Consider the following 24,003-nt stretch of genomic DNA (forward strand, 5'->3'; position numbering starts at 1 on the left):
AACATAACAGACAACTTTTGGAAAAAATTGATAATACATGTCTATTTTCCAGTGTATATGCTATTTAGGATATATGTTTAGCTTTATTAAAACATTGAAGTGAATGACCAAAAAAAAAAAAAAAATCAGAGCACTTACTGATGATTTTCCTTTGCCTTGATGCTCTCAACTTACATCTGTCTTAGAAAGATGATTTAAGTATAAGCCCTGTTAGAAAAATAGATATTAGGAAGATCCAAAGATGTTATTTCAGTTCCCATATCAGAATACTAGTTGCACTACAGAATAACTCATCAACTTTTCAACCTTAAAATGGAAAGATTTACAACCTCCCCTGTAATGGACATTGTTATCTACACATAAAAGATTTCCTACCCTTAAATCATAAAAGAGTACCCAATTAATCCCAATAACGAACATTACCACTTTAGGATCAATATTTTGTGCTTGATCTCTTGCAAGTGCTTCTCCGATCACTTTAAGCAATACCCTTTGCCATTTATAGGATTGCTTGGAGTTGGCACCTTCGTCCTTTGTAAAATTAAAAGTTGTGAGATTTCCTGATATGTAAGGTTGCCTGCTTATGTCATTGAAAAAAACGGAAGCGACATATTAGGGATCTTTATTTGTCAAAACTCTCTGACACTTCAAGTGAAAAATTAACTTAAATTGAAAAGAAAGATGTCTACCTAAGTGAATGGCTTCAAGTGATAGATCAGTAAAGTACAAAATACTGACGTATTATGGTTAAGGAAACGCACAATGAAAAGAATAAAAAGCAAAATGAACCTCTCTCAGTTAAACACCTAGAAAGAAGAAAAATAAACTTTGGGAAAATAAGCAAAATGAAAAACTCAATTTGCAGGCTATCATTTAATACAATGCAAAAACTCTAAAATGTGAACTACATGGTGAACAACACTGACATTCAACTTATTCATCAAGCATGCTTCAAGACAATCTAACGATGCATCTGATAAGCTAATCATCTTAAGCACAGATGAGCACCTTTTTATCTTTGACCATACTTTTGAAAAGTTAAACAATAAATATGTCTTAACTCAAACACATTTAGTTAATCTCCTGCACTATCCCGACTTAGCATAGAAAACAACATAAATAACCATGGACTTAGCATTCATGTAACGCCACACACACACACCCCAACCAAACACAAAACAGTACAATGTTTTCTTTCTTTCTTTTTTATTTTTTCCCTGTTGCACATGTTCTTTGAAATGTTTGTTGCCATAATTTAGTAGATGTTATAGTGGATTTAGTATGTGTTTACCTGGTCACGGATGGGAATGACTTCTTTTTACCAAAATCAAATTCCTTAGGATTATAGTGAACGATCTCAGGTTCGGGGAAGCCAACAGCCTGGAAATATTAGTGGAATCAAATAAGGGAAAAGGAAAAATCTTCAACCTGAACAAGGGAACAACATTTGTTGGATTATTTTATATTCTCTGTTATAATTACCTTAGCACACGCCTTTTCTAACCCATCAAATGTGACATATTTCTCTCTAGAGATATTGAAGATTTGCTTGCTTGCTTTCTCATTACCAAGAACCTGAATAAAGGCAGTGACCATATCCTGTAATGTGTTTCCATAGTTGAATGTGTTAGAAATTTAAGAATTAAATAAAAATAAAATAAGATGTAGCTATAGCTGTAATTTTGAATTGTACATTATACTTGAGATAAAGATTTTAATCTTTTAACCTTAACATGGCCAAGTTGTGTTATTTGAACCCCTGAATTTGGGACTGGAATTGGACGGCCATCTTTCAATCTGTGAAAGAACCATTCCTCAACTGGGTTGTAGTTTAAAGGGCCATAAATGTAGACCAGTCTTATTGAAGTCCAGTTCATATCTCTCGACTGTAGTAAGTTTTTTGTCTCGAGCTTTCCTTTGTGCCTACTCTTTGGATCTACTGCATCAACCTATCATACAGTCCACACAAGTTAGAAGAAGATCTAAGGATCGAAACTTCCGAAACATAACTAATTGCTTTCGGTTCCACTTTTCAGCTTTCAGAGATAAAGCCAAGGGTTTTGTCAACAATGAGTTTCGAACAAGAAAATAATGTCCCGAAAGCATGTCTTACGCCACGCAGTTGCATCCGAAAGCAGGACAACTGTGATCGTTAAGGGATATTTCCCTAACGTAAAGGCTCTTCAGTGTATCTATTGAAAGTTGAAAATATGGGGCTTCAGCCTTTTTCAACAACACTACTAATATATTATACTCACAAGTTACAACTAAGAAAGTAGCATACACCTCAAGTTAGTCTACAAGAAAAAAGAATACCAAAATTAAACAAGATTAAAGCTAAAAATACCTAGATAATGGAAATTCAGCATCTGGCCTTGCCTTTGTCTCATCTCCTTAAAAGGTATTTAAAGAGGTTTCAGTCAATATCGAAGTTAAGAAACCATATCTGCAGCAGTTAGTTTATCTTGAAGCTTCTTGACCCGAGCCTGCAGAAATAGTCATAAGAACTAAAACAGCTTTCAATCAATTATTTGGTAAAATACAGCTGTCAAATAGACAAATTGTATTTGCAAGATGCAAAGTATGTGGGTGGATTCACCCTACAAGTGTATGACTTCATATTATAATCAATTCTCAAAATCAGATTATCCATTATACAAACTATATTGTTGGATAGATGTCTTAAACAACAAATGCACTTGAACTGAACTTATCTATTGCCAAAAAATTGACTATAACCTTGAATGATTTAGATCGACGAATAGAGAGATCGATCTGCAAAGCTACTGTGTATGAATTTTCAGCTGCACTAGCTTCCTCCAAGGCCAAGAAAGCATCACCTTCGCATAGATAGGCCTGCAATAGTTAAAACAATATATAAATCTTGAGGACATGCTCCATGAGCTGCATATTCATTTAGGCAAATACAACAAAACTGGGTGGGACAGGATTGGCTGGGCCCTGGGAGCAATTAAAAGTATCGATATTGTTCATTTTGCTACAGGGTAGAAGGAGTTTCTGAACTACTTAAGAAATAGATAAGAAAGTATTTGATGAATGTGTGTAGGAATACTAGCAAAATCCTATGGCAAGGGTGTTTACGAAGCATCCCATGGGTTCGGGAGGCCAATGCTCATGCGACGTATGGGTTGCTATTGCATCTAAAAAACTTTTTTGTGTTAACTGTTTAGACATTATTGAGAAGGTGGATGACCTATAGAATCTAGGTTTCTATTGCACCTTGGCTGATTGCAGCCACATGTTAACTATTTACCAAGCCAGACGGTGATCTGAGAGTTCCCCATTTTGCCTAGGACTTACTTTGCAGTATCATACTCAAAATAGATGCTATACTAAAATCCATACTTTCCTATAGTTTCCAAAAAGACAACTTTTTTGCATAATTTGGCAGTTAATGCCATGTTGGATTGAATGATCTTTTCTTATATGAAAAGCTTACCTTAAATTCTTTTATTGTCTTTTCTTTGTTTTTGAAGCAATATACACAATAGAGTTTCAGAAGAGAGGATTACCTCATGCTCATATATTGCTTTTCTTGGATAATGGTTCCAAGCCCAAGACTCCTGCTCAGATAAATAAGTTAATATCAGCCGAGCTTCCTGACCCAGAAGATAAAGTTGCATATGCAGCAGTTACACAGTTTATGATGCACGGACCACTAGTACAAAAACGCACTAAGATAGCATTCATTCAATAGCACTTATAAAAAAACGCTATGAAATATTTGGGGATAGCGTTTGTTGACCTAGCGCTATATAATTGATTGCGTTTTTGGAACAAATGCTATTGTCAGTAGGCCCAAATTTAAGCCCACTCAAACGAAAATCCAAAAAATCCAAATTTTCAGCCCGGTACTTATTTTTATCCCAATTTTCGCTCATTCCAAATTGAGAATACACTACACCACCGTTTTCCACCACCTCCAAACCCAGCAGTATTAAAAAGGAAATAAAAAATTTGTAAAAGTTGGGATTATTTGGTTAAACACTTAACAATTATCATTCCCACCCGTCTCACACTGTAAAACCTAACCTCTTCTCTGAAATGACGGTATCTCACATCGTAATACACAACAATCTAGTGTCAGACGAACCAGGTCGAGGAGGAAAGCTTGAAGGAGGAAGACGAACCAGGTAATATGGGTCTGATTTATCTCTTTTCTAATTTGTTTGAGCACAAATTCCAATTGTTTTTCGTTTTGGGGTTTTCAATTTGGGAGTTATAGGAGCAGCCTTAGCTTAAACAAGGTATCTTTGGAATTTGAGGTATTTTTTTTTTCTTCAATTCAATATGATGTTTTTAATTTTTTTGTTTGCAAACATTTATAAAATGAAATGTGTTGAATTTGGTGTGCCTGATGAGTTCGCTTTTGCTACTGTATTGACAGGTTGTGCTAGTATTAGTGAGTTGAAGTTAGGGATGCAGATGCATGCTGGAGTTATGATTGTTGTTGGGTTTGAGATAGAATGTGCGTTGGTGGTATGTAACATGTATTTCAGATGTGGGGAAGTCTATTTTGCTGAGAGATTTTTTAGGGAAAGAGGTGAAAATGCTATTTTGAAGCTTCTAATGATTAAATGGTATGTTTCTAATAAAAGATGTGACGATGCATTAAGACTGATTGATAGCGATAGTACATTCTGGTAGAAATATAAATGCAGATTTCCTCCTTGAAGAGACAGGGAAATAGAATCGTTCCTAGGTATTTCACCCTTTCTTGATAGTTCTCGCACGTCTTCTTCTTTCCACTTCCATTCTTCATTTTACTTAATCTTTCAAATTAGATTTGACTTGCTACTTTTTGTGTTTATTTTCAGGGATTGAATCCAACACTGCTAGTTTTGTGTTAGTGCTTAGGTTGAGATTAATTAATCTGATTTTGTTCACCATACAAAGTAGTAAAAGAAACTTTTTCCGAAAAGGTATATATTTGTTCTTCCGCCACAACAGAGGGCAAAAGACTTTATACATTGTTAGTGCTAGTTTTTCCTTCCCCGGTATCAACACAACAAACGATCATGGTTGCATATTATTGTCGTCGTGAGCGTGGCTGCAGAGGCCGAAGGCATTTTGGCCATAACACTTTGGCCTTCGGTGCTTACAGGAATGATTGTGAGTGATTGTTCATTGTTGAATGCAAGCGTGAATGTTGACATATTGAAACTTACATTGCTTTCACTCATGACTCAAATATATCTACAATCGCAAATTGAGGGCAACCGAAAGTGAAAACGAAGGTGACAGAAAATCCATCACGAAGTTTTACGGTGGCCACCAGCCCACCAACTTAATATGCATTCTAAGATTAATTAACATAAGAATATTAGTGAATTGATTTAATAATCCATTCTCCTACTGTTCTGATTGGATTTATCATATCTTGAGTTTTACGTCTTATCGTCCCTGAGCATTATATATCCTTGATTTGTCCGCCTATGGCGGATTGAATAGGATCTTTGTGGTGGTCATCTTACTATCTTTGATAACCTTAGATAAATACATGGCATGGAAAGTGTGTACCTGCTCCTATATTTACCGGTCATTTTATTAATAGTCATGTTTAATGTAAACAACAGGTTTCTTTTTATACAAGAAAGATGGTGGAAACAAGTAGATTCCAAATGGGTGTTATTGGTGCTTTGGCTCTTTCAGTTGCATCATCAGTAGCCATTGTAATTTGCAATAAAGCTCTAATGAGCAATCTTGGGTTCCCCTTCAGTAAGAAATCATTTTCGCTCACCTTCTCTTTGTTGTATATATATTATATACTATATACTATATAGTTTGGGCCCTGGGGAAAGAGAGTGTCACATTTTGCCTTGTTAGAAAGTCAGTGTCAATAACTTCGAAGTTAGAACATACTTTTTCATTACATTTTGTTGTTGAAAAGGTTAGGACATAGACGTGTATTTAAAATTCAACTGATACACTATGTAGGTATTGATGCAACTATGAGTTAGCTAATAATTGTCACACCTGCAGCTACCACATTGACTAGTTGGCATCTAATGGTTACATTTTGCACACTTCACGTGGCACAAAAATTCAACGTGTTCGAGACCAAGTCAATCGAGATGAAGACCATCACTACTAGAAAAATGGCCATTGATAGCACATGTTTGATTCCATTTGTAAAATAACGCTATAAAAATTGTGGGCATAGCGTTTGAACCCCTCCCTCCCGTAATTGTTTGCCCCAACTTCAATTGTGTTTTTAGCAAGGAACGCAATAGAGTGGTTAACACGTGCGACTGTTGATGTTAACACGTGACATCAACAACTATATTTCATGATATCAACAATATATTAGCCCTAAGTCCCCAACTATATTTCATGAAGCTAACTATTGTATTCGTGATGCTAATTATTGTATTTGTGAGCTTCCCAAAGTCCAAGACCACATGCTAATTACAAAAATGTATATTTCATATGTTCAAAGTTCAAACAAACAATGAAAGGACTTGTAAGTAAAAGGATGATACACCGACGCTATATGAGGAAAGACTACTTTCATTTGTTTAGTTGTTAAGTGTATAATCATAGATGACGTCATCATTTGTCCACAGGTAATTAGGTTTTTGTGACCTTGTTCTATATAGGTGTAAGCTGCACTCGCTCTCTCTCTCTGTCTCTCTTGTTCTGCCTTCTTGTATATCTAACTTGCTGTAATTGATATGGGTAGTGTTTGTTTTGCTACACACGGTGCCCGTACTCTATGAGAAATATGAAGACCAAGCCAGGTCCTGCCAAAGGAAGGTTGTAAATATCTATGGGAATGATGTGCCTGCTTGTCGCTTTAAAAGTGACTTTTGTAAGTAAACAATATCAAGAGTAGTATTTTCTTGTATTTTTCTGTGCATGTTTATTTCCAGGGAGGAATATATTGCGAGATATCGTTCTTAGTACGAGATTTGTGCGGAAGTTTGAAAGGGTTCACTAACAAAAGATAAGCGCTCTCAAGTGGTCGGTTGCTCAATTGAATTTTGCTTTGGTGTTTAACAAGGACCCAGGTATACAATGTTTTAATTTGTACTTAGTTAACCTCAAAAGTTACTGTGGTTAGTAATTAGATATTTTCATTGGTATATATGGTTCTCCTAGTGCAGAGTTATCATGTCTACTAGTGTGGAATTACCATAATGACCATAAGGAAGGTTGAATGTATCAGTTGTCAAATTTAGTTTTAATGGTTACTTTAGATTGATGGAAGAGTGCTCGTGATTGGAAAAGTGATTCTTTTACTATTTCTTATGTAAATTTTGAGATGTAACTAGTCTGCCGTTTGCATATAAGATCATATTTACTAGACCGTCTTACAACATGTGATGAGTTTTCGTCATATGTACTAGTTCCTTATGTAACTTATATTTTGTTATCTCGATCGATATTGATAATCACATGTAGCAACACTTCATAATAACATATAGATAACTTCATAATAACGTATAGATAAGTAATCTTTAAGATTGTAAATAGTGTACTGATTATCTTTTTCATTCAAATCCATTGAGAGTATTTTCTTTTCGGTGGATCTATAAGCTCAAAATGGGAAGAGCGCTCACTCAATGATAGTGAGAGGTTGATGGTTCAAATCCATCTAGATTCAATTGAATTTCTTTTTAATGGATATTTATAATTTTGAAATCAATTAAAACTAGAATATGAAAATGTGCATAGACCTCTAAAACGTCATAAAATAGGTATAGCATTTTAGAAAAAAATGCTATTGAAATAGGGATAGCGATAAAGAAAAACGTTATTAAACTGCATAGCGCTAAGGAAAAAACGCTATTGAAATAGGGATAGCGATAAAGAAAAACGCTATTGAAATGCATAGCGCTAAAGAAAAAACGTTATAAATATAATAGCGTTTGTCAATAAATGCTATTAATTCCATAGCGTTTTTTCATAAAACGCTATCAATAAAAGCATAGCACTGTCATTAATAGCGTTTAGGAAAACGCTATGGTACACGAACCATAGCGTTTTTCGCATGCTATCATAAGACTTTTTTGTAGTAGTGGACCCTGTGGAGATAAAAATCCAAGCTCGCTATGTATGTTGGAAAATAAATGTTCTAAACACTATCCGAAGGCTTTTTGCAGTGATACTACAATTGATCACAATGACTTCACCGTTTATATGAGAAGAAACAACGGTCGTAAAGTCACGGTTAAAGTGTTTGATAAGACTGAGGAACTGGACAATAGGTGGGTAATACCACATAATGTCGATTTGTGTGTTAAATTTCAAGCACACATAAATGTTGAGCATTGTAATAAGGTAAGGTCGATAAAGTATCTTTTCAAATATATTAACAAGGGAAAAGATAGAGCCACTGCTTTTATTGTTGAGAATGTTGCAACAGATGTAGACACGGGGAAGCAAATCATTCGAGATGTGGATGAAGTTGAACGTTTTCTTGATTGTCGTTATCTTTCTACTTCTGAAGCATGTTGGAGATTATTGAACTTTGAAATTCAATACAGAGACCCCAAGCGTAGAGAGGTTGCCATTTCATTTTGAAGGAGAACAAATTGTCTACTACGGTGACAATGATTTACCAGAAGAAGTCATCAAACGCGAGAAAGCTTCAAGAACAAAATTTACATAATGGTTTAAAGCCAATGCCAGGTATCCATCTACTAGAGAACTTACTTATATGGAATTTCCCACTAAATGGGTTTGGCAAGTCAATGACAGAGTGTGGACTCCTAGACGGGGAAAAGGTAAAAGAAAGATTGGTCGTGCTTACTATGCTCACCTTACATCAAGGGAGAGATTTTACCTACGGATGTTTCTTAATATTGTCAAAGGTCCTAGAAGTTTTGAAGAAATTAGAATAGTCAATGGAACTATTTATCCTACTTTCAAAGCAGCATGTGAGGTAACTTATGAAATTTTCTTTTCGTATATCATTATTACATAGGTTCTGTAAAACTTAAAATCCTTTTTACAAATAAACTTAGGAAACACATACACACTTAGATTTGTTTTTTCATGTTGTCTATTTTGAAATTAAATTATCAACATTGTATTATCCTAAGTCATAATACTATAATAATATTCTTTCTTTAAACACAGTTTTAAACCACTTACGAAGTTAATATAAACCATGTTAAGACATACCTCACTTCTGAAAGTACAATAATATGACAAGAACGCTGTTTCAAACTCTTAAAGTTAAATTTACAAACTCCTGAAGTTAATATATGCTGAATTTTAATTTTAAACTATACATATTTAATTGTTCAATTAAATTTACTTGCCAGGCACTAGGTTTGCTCGATGATGACAAAGAGTGGGATGATGCACTAAAAGAAGCTAGCGAATGGTTATGTCCTAAAGCATTGCGTGAGCTATTTGTGACGCTAATGTTGATGTGCGAGATATCATTTCCTGAAAAACTATGGGAAAAACATCACCAGGCACTAGGAGATGACATGTTATTTTAGTATAGAAGAATCAATGGAAATCAAACATTGATTTTATCAGAGGAGAAAATAAAGAACTACACTCTATGCGAGATTGAAAAAATCATGCTCAGAAGTGGTAAAACTTTGGCAAAGGTCACTGACTTCCCATTTCCAAATATGAAAGACCAGATGCCAACTGATAATAGAATGATCGTAGGAGAACTTGACTATGATTGTCGTTCACTACGCGATGAATACGTTAGAATGCATGAAGTTCTTAATACCGAAAGCAAATGTGAAGTATTCCAATCCATCACCAAGCAAAGATATTCACATAATGGAGGTGTATTTTTTGTTTACGGCAGTGGAGGAACCAGAAAGACGTATCTTTACAAAACTATCATCTCAAAGCTAAGATCTGAAGGTAAAATTGTTCTTGCAGTTGCTTCTTCTGGAATAGCATCACTACTCCTACCGTGGGGCTTAACAAAGACATTCTAGGTTCAATATTGAAATTCCTACCAGTAAAGAGTCGACATGCAAAATCTCAAAACATGAAGAACTGGTGAAGCTAATACAAAACGCAGATCTTATTTTATGGGATGAACCTCCAGTAACTCATAGGCTCGGATTCGAAGATGTCGACAGAACTTTAAAAGACATAATGGATGAAAATAACAAATATTTTGGCGGCAATTTTTAATGGGTGGAGACTTCAAAAAGATTTTGCCAGTTATTCCAAGGGGTAAAAGAGGTGACATTGTTGACGCTTCAATAAACAGGTACCATTTTGAATATATCAAACAATCTTAATTTTATCAATTAATTCGTTTAGTAACCTTGAGCAATTTTTAATTTTGCCATCTTTAATTATATTTGACAGGTCTAAAATCTGGAGAGAATGTAAAGTTTTTCATCTGACGCAAAACATGAGATTATAAAGTGACAATGTTGATCAAGAAACAGCTAGCTCTATAGAAGATTTTAGCAAATGGGTTCTAGATCTAGGAGACGGAAAGTTGCCAGCAATTTCTATGGAGAACGATATTGAGCCAACATGGATACAAATTCCAGATGATCTTCTTATTCCTGAATCAAAAGACTCAATTAAAGATATTGTTTCAAATATTTATCCAGATTTTGCAAACAATCACGGTTTTGTAAAGTACCTCAAGGAAAGAAGCATCTTGGCCCCCAAGAATGAAACAGTTGAAGAAATCAACTCATACATTATTTCATCACTTCCAGGAGATTTACAGAGTTACTTGAGTGTAGACACACTTTGTCCTATAGAAGGTTAGTACGTTAAAAAAAGTAGTTATATAAATTATTGTTTTTCTTTTACAAAATTTAACTTTTATTATCTTATTACTTTGTTATTTTATAGGAAAGTGTGATGAACAGGACGTTCTCTTTCCTACAGAATTTTTGAATACACTTCAATTTTATGGATTACCAAACCATAACATTAAGCTGAAAGTTGGTGTTCCTATAATGTTAATGCGGAATTTGAATCAGAGTGCGGGGCTTTGCAATGGAACTAGGTTGATTGTGACAAGGATGGGATCCAAAGTTATTAATTGAAGCAAAAATTATAACGGGTAAGAAAATACATGATCCAGTAAATATTTTTTTATTCAATTATATTTGGAACTTTACAATCATATAATCAAATTCATAATTACAGGTACAAACATAGGTGAACCTGTCTATATTCCAAGAATTGTCCTATCTCCAACTGACACAAAGTGGCCGTTTGTCTTCAAGAGGAAACAATTCCCCATCAAAGCGTGTTACGTAATGACGGTAAACAAGAGTCAGGGACAAACTTGGGCACGGTAAACATAGGTCAACCATGTTGGTGTTTATTTACCACGTCCAATTTTCACACATGGGCAGTTATATGTTGCTATTTCGAGAACGACATCTAGACAGGGGCTAAAATTTCTAATCAAAAGGGAAGATGATGAGCCAAAAGGATATACACAGAACATTGTGTATAAAGAAGTTTTTCTAGCAATCTGATGAAGGTACTGTATTTCAAAGAAAAAATACTTTATGGTGTTTTTTAACTTTATAACAACTTATCCTTACTATGCTTTTGGTCTTCTTTAATGCAGGAGAACCTTATGGGGGATATTAGGTAGTTGATTGACTACAACTTCTTTGTTGCTTAAAGTGGTGTAGCTTTTTTACTTAGTTTTCTATATGAATTATGAATCTACCACTATTATGAAGTTAACGATTTTGGTGTTTATATTGTTTGTATTTCCATTTTTTGTTTTCCCAGTGGTTTTTTTGGTCTGTTTGAGACGATGATATATTTAATAATCCATGCTTCTTAACCTAAACAAGAAACACAAAAGGAATGTCTTAGCTGCTTAATGACCAGGTCTTAGGTGATTCCACATTAGATATTGAAGTTGGAAGGCTTGGAGGTGGGGGAGAAAAATCAGGATTTGGAAGCTTGGTTGATTGCTAGTCTGTAGAAACAAGACAGCTTAAAAGAGAAAGAGATGCCAACATTTTAGGACTTGACATCCGAATTCTGTTGTTGAAATGTTCAGTATCAAACTATTGACGACATGTGATTCATCCAAGAGTAGAAAATGTAATTTACTTAATTGATTGATATAACATTCCTTTTTACAATAAAAGCATGTTGCTAAAGATGAATAATATAGGGAAGTCTATATTATTTAACGAAATATAGCATTATAGCATGTTGATTAGAAGAGGAGTGTGAAGTTGGGTGTACTTAATATGTACAGAGTTATCATTTCCTTTTCCCCTAAAAAAGGGAATAGTGGATCGGAATAATGCAAGACTCGATTATCTTACACTTTGGTTCCTTTACTCTTTTCTTGTTTTTTTTGGTAAATCGTTTCCTTTGTTGTTAACTTCACTATTTTGGTTGATAAAGGCTAAAGAGAGTAAGAGTTTATAGATATGCACAAATCACACCTGATTGTCCAACTTGATCAGACTCGGGCACAAAATTAAAACCAACAGAATTTCTAACTAAATCTTACAGTTTTCGTAAGACTCTATTACTGGTAATGTTGTTTTTTAGTAGGACTCTATTACTATTAATGTTTATTTATTTTAAGAATCTCACTAAATATTACAATTTTAATAGGACTTTATTACTGTTAATGTTGTTTTTTAGTAGGACTCTATTACTATTAATGTTTATCTGTGTTTCTACTAAATTGGTTCAATAGATGAGAGAATTAAAGATAGCTACTAGAAAGACTAATCTAATCCATAATGAAGTCTTTTATTAAACATACAATTACTTTAACATAAGATTTCTATAACAAGGAAACTTCTAAATCAACTTAATACTAAACCTATATATATACATCACGATTATATAATTTGTCATTATATGCTTTTGAGCTTTAACCCACAACAGAAAGCACACAAAAAAAAGGAACCAACACTACAAATTCAAAGGTAAATCCTCAACTAATCTACTATACGTAGTTTTTTTTGCAATATTGTTTTGTACCTGAGCTATGTTTGAAAAAACACATGGATGAAATGACTAATGTAGAAGCACTCTTTATGCTATATAGATTAGACGATATGGCGAGAAAGTGCAAGACTTTGGACGAGCTTCTTACTCACTATCTTACAAAATAATAACACGAGTAAGCAGAATGTGGATAGCAAGGTATAAAGAAAAAGTTTTTGGAATTGAGATGATATTGATTGATGAAAAGGTAAAAGTTATTTGATCTAATTTTACTATTAGAGTCAAGTCATGATATGTTTTCAATATATTATTGTTTGCAATTTATTGTCATTTTTACATGTGTTCTTGAACATAAACAGTTTACTATCTCTCTTAAATTTTATCCATAAATATTCCATTAATAGGAAGGTTTTTGTTTCCCTATATCGTCTAACATATTTGCATTAAAACCATGTCATTATAGGAAAACCAAATTCACGCTAAAATTGACAAGGAATTCCAAAACGTCTTTGAAAAAATAATAAAACAAGGAGAAATTTATTGTTTTGAAAATTTTTAGGTTAAGGCAGCCAAATTTCAATATCAGGTGGTGAGGGCCAACTTCACAATTTCCTTCAAAAAAGATACAGTTGTAACTGCTTCAAAGGAAGATGGAAAAAAATTCAGACAATACAAATTTTCATTTGTTGATTTTGAAGAATTCATGGAGACTAAAGAAGTCTACGTCAAGGCATTCAATACAGTTGGTGTGTTACTAATTGAATAATGTTATTTTTCCATAAAAATAAATTCTGTACTAATATTAACTTGAAAAAACCAGATTTTATCAGATTTTTGACAAAAGTTTCAGCACAAAGCCTGTATGGTTTTAGGGAAGTCACACTAATGAATGAGAGGTAACACACAATGTTTGTGAATTTTAAAAATAATTTTTAAACATAATTACTTTCTTTTTTTGCAATGACTATGAATTCTAATTACTAACTATTTTTACAGGAACTATGAAATCAAAATTGCTTTATGGGGTGAAGACTCCAAAAGATTTGCAAACCTAAAGAATTCTGATGGAATTGTCATTGTTATTTTATCATCACTATATATGAAAAAAATCGGAAGTATGCAAATATTTTTATATCCATTTTGATCCATTTAAATGATTTATTACTAATTATTATCTAATATTATTATTTCTTCATATATGTGTTCGTTTGCAGATCTTTTTAAAGCAACAGTCACATTTGCAACTCAAATATACTTGAATTTGGATATACCTCAATCAAATGAGATAAAAAAACAGTAAAATACTATAAATACATTGGGTTGTTGGCTTAATATTTGTGAATGCATACTATATTACCGTACTAATTTTTTCTCATCATCATGCATATGTAGGGTGAGAAGCTTAAGTTATGTGTAATTGCTTATGAAGCTAACTGCTTTTAAGGTGGCCTGCATATTCATATACTAATGGCTCGAATAGTGAATAAGCTACTTTTCTTTGACTTCTTTTAGTAATATTTATGCAAACCAACTATTTTGACGCAGCTTTGACACAAGTAACTTTAAAGTATGTAGTTTGAGTTTGAAAGGAGAAATTAAGGTTTAGAAGCTTAAATTATGCGTAATTGCTTATGAAGCTAGCTGCTTTTAAGGTGGCCTGTATATTCATATACCAATGGCTCGAATAGTGAATAATCTACTTTTCTTTGACTTCTTTTAGTAATATTTATGCAAACCAACTATTTTGACGCAGCTTTGACACCAGTAACTTTAAAGTACAGTTTGAGGTAGACAAAGAAGGTGAACCTACTACAATTTCTAAACTACTTAGTAAAGACAGGGTAACCATATCTGACCTAATTCAATTAGGCAGAGATAGATGCAACCAGGTTAGTCTGAAATAAAGATTTTGGAAGAGATTTACAAAAAATTAGTGTTTTATGTTTTTTATATTGATACATAAATCATTTTATTTGTAGCATAAGTAATTTACTTGCAAAGCAAAATTTATAAAGCTTTTTGGAAATCATTGGAATTACAAATCTTGCCAATTCTATATTGTCAAACATGTGGAAAACAGGGATGAGCCATACTGCAAGAATTGTAAAACTACTTATAATAAACCATCTGAGAGGTAAACAAATTGAATTTTTAAAATCAAATTATGTTTATATGTCTCTAATCTTCTCAGTTATGTTCTCTTTATACACAGGTACTATCTTAAACTTTGTGTGCAAGATGAAACAAATCAAACAACATTTGTTGTTCTTGGAAATAAAGCAGATCGAATACATAGTGCATCAACCATTTGACAAAATTAAAAAGATGAGTTTAAAAGCGAGTATATATACAACTTTTTATTGATACCAAGTAAATTTTTTTTGGAAATTTATATTAATGCATTTCTATTTCTACAATGCAGGGCAATGGTTGGGATGAAATTAAAGAAGAACCAGAGAAAAACACTGGAAAGACATACATCTTCAAAGTTGTGATAAATGAGTACAGTATGCATGAAATGTATCCAACATTTAGTGTAAACAATATCTTGGAAGAAGAAACGGATAAAGAAAACACAGAAGAGACCGACACAACAGCATTCAAATCATCGAGCAGGTATTTATCTTTTAATAAACTAACTTCCTTTACAACCATTGGTCAAATATTTTCATATTTCAATTTGTACATGTCAAAAATACAGGAAAATGGAGCAAATAAAAAGAAAAATAAAAACAAGAATCCTACAGATGAGGTCTCTCCAACAAAAAAAAATCGAAAAACTCCAGAATCAAAGGTATTGTGTTCAAAATATTATTTAAACACTTTTATGTAACTTTTACATTACAAAATGACTTACTTTGAAAAACTTTCCATTTAATATGCAGAACAATGATTTGGAATAGATGCTGACAATTTAATTTGATGCAGCATGATTCGTAGCCAATATGTTATTCGAATAACAGCCAACAATTTAGTTGGAAGATACCTTCAATGAACAATGGAGAAAATAAGTTGACATTTGAATTTTCTTAATAATTCTGTTTTTACATGTCCTTTACGAGTTAATTTGGTTTTTCTTCATTATGTGAATGCTATTACGACGACCACCACCATGATGACAATACTCTAACAGTGGAAAAGAAAGAAAAGGGGGTTAGTTAGAAGTACCTTATCCATCAGTACATTGCCTATATTGCATCCTTTGGCTTTCAAAGCAATTCTAGATTTCCCTTTTAGAATTTCTCCATTTTCTTCTGCTTGGATCCGATGTATTGTTTTCTCAGCAAGAGCTGGCCAGCAGTCCTCATAGAAATATGGCAAGTGGGTCACCTTTAACTTGCATTCATGGCGAGGAAAATAGTTAGTAGAAACCTTTGTCAGCTTTATATGATGCGGAAGCCAAACTCAAAAGATAATCCAAACTGCTTCTGTGGGTTGATTCCTCCTCCAAACTAGATGAACGCAAGATCAGGAGGGCTCGAACATTTACCTACGAGGAACTTGAGAGAGCCACTGGTGGGTTTAAAGAAGATACTAAAGTCCGGAAGGGAAGCTTTTCCTGTGTTTTCAAGGGGATCTTAAAGGATGGAACAGTGGTTGCTGTTAAAAGGGCAATCATTTCCACCGATGTAAAGAAGAATTCAACAGAGTTCCACACTAAGGTTGATCTTCTGTCAAGACTTAACCATGCCCATTTGCTCAATTTGCTGGGTTATTGTGAAGAAGGTCAGGAGAGGCTTTTGGTTTATGAGTTTATGGCTCATGGGTCATTACATCAACACTTACATGGGAAGAGCCAAAGTCTGAAACAACAACTCGACTGGGTTTGAAGAGTTACTATTGCTGTCCAAGCTGCTAGGGGGATCGAATACTTGCATGGATATGCTTGCCTACCAGTGATACACCGAGATATTAAATCCTCAAACATCTTAATTAATGAAGAACACAATGCACGAGTTGCAGATTTTGGTCTCTCTTTGTTGGGCCCAGCTGATAGTAGCTCCCCCTTGGCTGAGTTACTTGCTGGGACTTTAGGCTACCTTGATCCTGAGTACTACAGACTTCACTACCTAACAATACTCAGTCCAGGAAGCTGAACTACCAAATTCTAGGATGAGTAATTTCTCCCGTAGCTGTAGTTAGAGACAGTTAGTTTTATCCTGCAATTGTCTCTGTAGTTGATTTTTACATGCCAGTGGACTCAAATTGGGAACATGTGATCGGTGCACATCATCCTGTTCTCGAGGTTTGTTGGATCTGCTTGCAGCAATGAAAAATCCTGACTGCAGTTACATACATGCATTGGAAAAGGAAGACAAAATGTTAATAGCTTGATCAAAGGACAATTCAACATACATGCAGTTACCAAAAAAAAACAGCACAAGAACTGATCAAGCTGATGTTACCATTACTGTTATATGCTAATACAGATCGAAAACTAAAAACCGTACCCAAGGCATGTAGAAACACTGTTGCCCGCAGCTTTGCATCCGCAAGTGCAATTGGGGCATGAAGTAATAGTCTAACTGTAAAATGTAGAGAGTGAAACACAACAAGCAGTTGGTAGAGAGTAAAATGGAGAGTACGTGCATGCAGATTTCCAAGTCCCTGCAAATTCAGAATTGAAAATTATTAGAAGATAAATAGGATAAAGGGCTCTATACCAATTATGTATAAATGCACTAACACTGTCATTAGGACTATTTTATTTTGACATTGTGTGCTAGCAGTCGATTGCGGTTGTTCCTTACCATCTTATAATTCAGTGTCAGACAGTTAAAGTAGTTCAAATATTGTTTCTTCAAATCATTGAGAAGGTGGCTCAACTTACTTGCACGCATGCACAAGCCCCAAGGCAAATGTACAGTACTTAACCATACCAGAGCCAGCATAAACAGGCCAACATGGCCTCAGTGATAGTAATAGACAATCTTAACCAAACTTCAGGTCAGTTGATAGGAAAAGTACTTACTGAAAGCCTGTTGTTCTCTTCTGCCGCCAATAACTGGATATATTGTGGGTTTAAAGTCCGCCAACGGGCTGCAAGTGTATCCTGAACCTGGTGCCATTATAGTAAGATTTTGAGGCATAAACCCCGAAGAATTATTATTTAAGTTGCCAACTTTAATCTCGAAGGACGTAAAGGACTTAGAAGGCTCAATTGCCCAGGCAGAGAGAAGGCCGTCATGGCAACAGTTTTCTGATTGGCTATCTCCTGGAGCTTCTGGAATGAGATCAGCGATGACTGGGTTTCTTTGGCAAGAATGAGGAATCAGGTCTTCCTTGAAAGATGAGCAGTTTCCTGGCCTGCTGGGTTGCAAAGGCACCATTCGGGTAGGGTAGACTATGATGCCCACAAAGAGAACAAAGAGATGGCAAATGCAGCTACGTCTGAAAGAAGATGTACCACATCAGTTAAAATTGCGAGACTGTTTGCTTTGATGCCACTAACAACTTCTACACCCATAAAGATGACACAGAGTACAACAACAATTAGAAGTTTGCGCATTGATGCAGATCGTTCTTTGGCATCTTTTGAGTTGCTTCCACCGTTTGAAAATCCACATGCTACTCCCGTACAGACTTTGTTGCTTCCAGCTCTTCATCTCCCATTATAAGAGATTATAACCACGGAGTGGGAGGTAACACATTTTCTACGTCAAAATCTAATTCCAGATTTCAGACACTCTAAAACAGGTTTTCAAGTGTAAGTAGCAAACTTTTCTTCTAAATAACTTTCTTAAGTTGAATAAGTAAGGGTATGATTAAGGTGATATTCAAATCATGTTGGCTCGTGCAGATGTTGTTCCTTAATCAGCTCACACTCCTTCCTATGCTGATACTTTGGGATGGGTCATGGTATATAAATTAATCATTCTGTATATGTTATTATTCCCTGCATTTCTTTGATATGAGTTAGGAATATCAGTAACAGTATGTAGCCAACATCCTTAGATCTTTTTGATGATTCTCAGGCATCAGATATGCCATTCACAGTTGATTCCGAAGAGCTAGACCTAAGAATCTAGCAGAGGACCAAAGGTGACAACATATATCTCGATGGAAAGACATTTGCATCAGCTTCTATCCTATGCAAAGTCACCATAAAATCGTAGGTTTTCTCACTTTGTATTGATATCTTCATCGGTGCTATCTTATCATAATCATCACATTGAGAGTTTGAGACTAGTAATATGATTACTCTGGCTTTCAATAGACTGGCTAAGGAGACTAAAGTCTACACAGAGGGAACATCAAGGTTCATCTATGGCCATGGAGCAGTTCCCAAATCGTTTAATGCTTAGTGAAAAATGCAAAAGTGGGATCCCCTGTTGAACCCCAGAGAGTTGAGAAAGATGCAACATAATCTTTTACTTTTCTTTTCTCTTTTCCCTTTTTTGCAATGTTATGAGGAACTGATATAAGTTTGTAATATGGTGCTTCCCTATATGATTATCCGTATCCATATGCCTTCAACAAGGTTTAAAACATTGATATCATTGTACACCTTGGTTATGAGGAATCCTATATATGATAATCAAATGTCTAATAATTATCAAACATGTTATCTTAATTTCACCATTAGAGTAGCATAAAACACATACATAAAAAACTTTTCGATCACTATACAATTTTTAAATTATTTACAAATTTTTATTTATATTTTCATTTATATGTTGATTTATATACTTCAATTGTGGCTTCTCATTCACCCCAAATTTCCAAAGAAATGTTAAAATGGTTTACCTTTCAGTCAGATATGGTTGAACGCTAAAACACACGCCATAAGCATATGTTATCACCAATCTGCACTTGCATATGGTGAATTCTACTATCAGTATAGATGACTACAAGAAAGAGTCCCACTATGCTTTAACTTCTAATTGTCAAACGAAAAAAAAAAAATTATAGATATGTTCAAAATTAGAGTCATACTAATACTAGAATTCTAATGAAATAAGAAAACCTTTTCTTTACTTTCCAGCAACCAATATATATACAAAACATACGATCATATCTCCCCACCACCAACGCATATAAAAAACACAGGTAAACTTTTGGTTCTCAATTATTTTTTTTTGACATACATGTTGAATCAAATATTACATATCTAATTAAATTCCTCTAAATTTATTCATTGCATAGAATAGAAGATATTGAACTTCATTGGATTGTCAATATGGATCTACAACAATCAGAAGAGGTACAATATTTAATAATAAGTATGTATTAATTTTTTTCCTAATGTGTATTACTACTATTTGAACACAACACTTTTTCTTGGTTATCTTATGTGAAAAACAGAAAAGGATCACTATGGAGATGAGGTAAGGACAATATTCAAGAAGAATTAAAGTGTCATTCAAACCCATGCTAGAAGATATTATGAGACAACTCAATTTCAATCCACCTATTTACGAAAATTATTTGAAGAACGGAATGTTTAATGCAAGTGTCCAGGTGAGCAACGATTTACTGGGTATTACAAATATTAGTGGAGAACCATCACGATCACTCGAAGAGTTTGAAAACAGTGCAGCAAGAACCACAATTAGATTCAAAAGTAAAGTGTATATTTTCGAAGTTGGTGACTATAACTTGGAGAAATTGAAAGAAAGCCAAAAGTTCGTAAAAGAACAACAAGACATAATAGAATTTCTCGAGAAATCAATGAATCTCATTAAATTTCATATTATTTTTCATATAAGGTATATATGACTAACTTCTAAAACTTTAGGTTGGAAGAATTGATGAAAATCGCGGAATATCCAGTATAGATATTAAAAGTATTATTTTAGACAATACCAAACTCATGATCAAGGAGAATAAAGAACGATACTCGAGTCTCAACAGATTCAATAAAAAGTTAAACAAATTCAAAATTCATATTTGTTTGGTTAATTTTAATTTTTAAGTGTTTGTCTAACTATAAATTGATTTATGAAATTATGCAGCGAAATCAATTTTGAAAACTTATCACTCAAAACTTCAAAGATATGTTGATGTATTGCACCAAAATATTAAAGATGGACGACCCAGAATTTCATAACGAAATATTGGGAGAAAATCAATACAGATATCAAATATCAATTGACGTTCCAATCCGAATGTTTAACATCAAAGACAATCACCAATTCGAAGGAAATTCAACAGCAAGTCTAGAAGATTCAGCATCAAATAAAGCAATTGATTTTCTGCACATTGAGATAGGCTTTGAAGTAGTTGACTATAACTACGAACAAATAGAAGAAATTTGCAACAAACTTGATATTGTAGAAAAAACCGACACACTTAGAAATTAGTGGATACAAATTCAGGAAGAAGAAATTAACAGTCTGAAAGAAGAGATTGAGTATCTAAAGACAATTATGAAGAGGGAATGGGAAAACAAATAGTGGTTTTTAGAATTAGGTGAGTTATTGTTTTGTTGCTTTAAGTAATTATTTCATTCAAATATCTTTTTCACTTGAGGTTTTTTAATAATTCTACCTATCTTTGTCGCTATTATGCTTCATTTTCCACTACTTTTTGTTTTAGTATAGTGCAAGTGGAAGTACTTATAACAAATGAAAGAATCCAGCTACTATTTTTCTCTGTAGGAAATAGTGCAAGTGTATGAAGTTCCACAATCTGGAGTAGTGCAAACAAGGCACTTCTCAATTTAATAGAACAATTTTTTTGAAGAGTGCAAAAATTAACATCATTTTCACAATTAATAACTCATAACAAAGAATCTATACTATTGCAAAGACAAACATAATGAATCATTACTAAAAATAACAATACACCAAAGAAGACAATCAATGGGTTAAAAGTAGATCAATTCAGTATCGCTAACCTATTATACATTTCCACCTTCATTAATGACCAAGGTCAATTTATACACGCAATTAGTTCCAGTCAAACAAATTAAAAATCTTATTTCATGTTTCCTGATGTTCATGACCACATATATGCAGTGTTGCCTTCTCTACTAAGTTTGTAAACAGAAGTAATATGCAGTTGAAACCATTTTTGAACCCCACCATTCAGCAGCTCCATTCAAATTTAATTTTTTTTTCTATGAATGCCATCACAAAATCTAAGTTACTTTGACACAGGCACGTGTATCTTTATCCGATACGGGTATATATGAAGTGTCAGGTATATTGCATACAATTTGTGTGTACGGCGTCTGACACAGACACATATCCGACACGGATTATTTTTAGAATATGGTGTCCATGTAACTTGGCACAAAATAAGTTACTATAAAAGATATCTCCAGGAAGAACGGATATAGGATTAAAACAACTAAACATAGCAACTAGGTTAAGATTTACGATGGTACTGAACAAGGCGTGTATACAAATTCACTACACGAGGCAGACACTTCATGTAATAAGAAAGGCAATAGGGGTGGTGGTAAAATTACAAGCACTGTGAAACCTTTTAAAAGAAACCATAACCTATCATGGGTAAGGAAAAAAAAATCACATAATCTAATATTTAGAGAGCTTTGCCCAGCCATGTACCTACCCAGAAGTAAACAAAAAACAAACCCAGCATAGCCTCCCCCTTCCTCCCAACAAGGGAAAACAAAGGAATAAAAGATACTACTCTTTCCCTCCAATGTCTGACATGAAATCATGGTTGAAGACTGAGCCAGAAAGGATACCCTTCTAGGCAGCAACCGAATAGTTTAGGTAAAGTTGGGTCCCCCTTCCCACCAACAAGGGAAAATAATGGAATAAAAGACTCTACTCTTTCCCTCCAACGTCTGACATGAAATCATTGGTTGATGACTGCGCCATAAAGATACCTTTCCAGGCACCACAACTAAATAGTTTAGGTAAAGTTGGGTCCCTAACCAAAACCACAGAACACGACGAGATAGCACAGAGGTTGAAATCTAAAGATGAAAAGTGTATGACACTTTAACACGCTGACACGGGTTCATATTTGTGATCAGACCAGAATTAAATGAGTTTCCTGGGATACTTAACAAAGCTAAGGCACACAGTCATAACGAGGAACTCAAAAGAAGAAAAATCACTTACAGAAAGACTCCTCATGAGAAGAAATTCCACTTCCTCAATAGACAACTTAGTGTGCTCAGCAATGACACTTAATGGAATAGTTCGGTCCTCCGAGGGTCAGCTGCAACAAGGAAATCCAGGATCAGATTCACCAGTTTTTTACCAAATAGGAGCACAATATATAACCAAATAGAACTGCTAATACTAATGTTGGTTCTCATCTTCATGCTACTGAAAGAAAGAAAGAGAATATGTTTCTTTTTTTTTTGCTAAAAAAAAAATAACCTTCACATATGTCGCTGATATTATAGAACAAATTATATAACAAATTATAGTTGAACAACTTCAAAATTTTAAAGACTTATTACTGATGGATGAATTGACCTCATCAAAAAGCTTTTAACTTTTGAAAATTTTGTTAAAAGCACCTGAAGTAGTGATAATTTACACTACCCCACAGGGTTAGACAACAGCATTCCCTACCCATTTTTCAGGTGCCCAAAGAACAATAGAACTTCTATGCATCGATTTTCAATCCTATGTCCAAAAAGAAGAAGGGATTCCATGTTCTTGAAACCACTCATGCATATGAAACTTTTCATGGAGCACAGACCTTACATCTTTATGCAGTGATAGTTGTCTGAGCAGAGGAAGTATAGTAGGACTTCCGAGAGCTGAAATGAACAGGAACAGGAGAAGTATGGATTATGAATTAGTTGACAATCATGCAGTTTTGAAGCATTGGTGTAAAAGTTATTTGGCATAGTCCACGGTTCAAAATGTTGTAGCTCATAATACCTAATCATCGTAAGGCTGTCCTGCTGAAAATGGAACACATGGTATTCCGTTCAGTGGTTGCAATAAGAAACTGAATGGGTTATTATCAACGATAACAGTTCGGCAGAGATTCTTTGATAGACATGAGAGATCCTTCACATGCTCCCAATACTGCATGTGATGTATACACCAGCAAGTTTTATAAAATACCAAAAGAAGGTACAAACCTTTCAGCTTAAGCAGTCAAACATCAGAGATGCTAAATTTTCACCAATTTTATAATCACAAA

The 24,003-nt window shown here is 34.1% G+C and overlaps 1 protein-coding gene and 1 long non-coding RNA gene across 3 annotated transcripts; both read right to left on the reverse strand.

Moving 5' to 3' along the window:
- Positions 1–293: 293 nt before the first annotated feature.
- Positions 294–2,128, reverse strand: LOC147517597 (chloroplast stem-loop binding protein of 41 kDa b, chloroplastic-like). Its single transcript, XM_086593640.1, has 6 exons — positions 2,114–2,128; positions 1,728–1,949; positions 1,483–1,599; positions 1,292–1,380; positions 424–577; positions 294–353 (listed from the first exon to the last, which is right to left on the reverse strand). The coding sequence occupies exons 1-6, from the start codon at positions 2,126–2,128 to the stop codon at positions 294–296; spliced, it is 657 nt and encodes a 218-aa protein (XP_086449766.1).
- Positions 1,816–24,003, reverse strand: LOC147517598 (uncharacterized). 2 transcript variants are annotated; one of them, XR_015213904.1, is made up of 10 exons: positions 23,736–24,003; positions 23,551–23,611; positions 22,959–23,058; positions 17,891–18,309; positions 17,370–17,526; positions 16,087–17,201; positions 3,534–3,584; positions 2,740–2,856; positions 2,348–2,486; positions 1,816–1,949 (listed from the first exon to the last, which is right to left on the reverse strand). It is a non-coding gene; the product is annotated as an uncharacterized LOC147517598 (long non-coding RNA). The 2 variants fall into 2 exon arrangements; XR_015213903.1 differs by lacking the exons at positions 16,087–17,201; positions 17,370–17,526; positions 17,891–18,309; ... (1 more) ...; positions 23,551–23,611; positions 23,736–24,003 and having other exon boundaries at positions 3,534–3,672.

Source organism: Coptis chinensis, chromosome 2 (genome assembly GCF_015680905.1).
Source record: "Coptis chinensis isolate HL-2020 chromosome 2, ASM1568090v1, whole genome shotgun sequence".
Classification (NCBI taxonomy): domain Eukaryota; kingdom Viridiplantae; phylum Streptophyta; class Magnoliopsida; order Ranunculales; family Ranunculaceae; genus Coptis; species Coptis chinensis.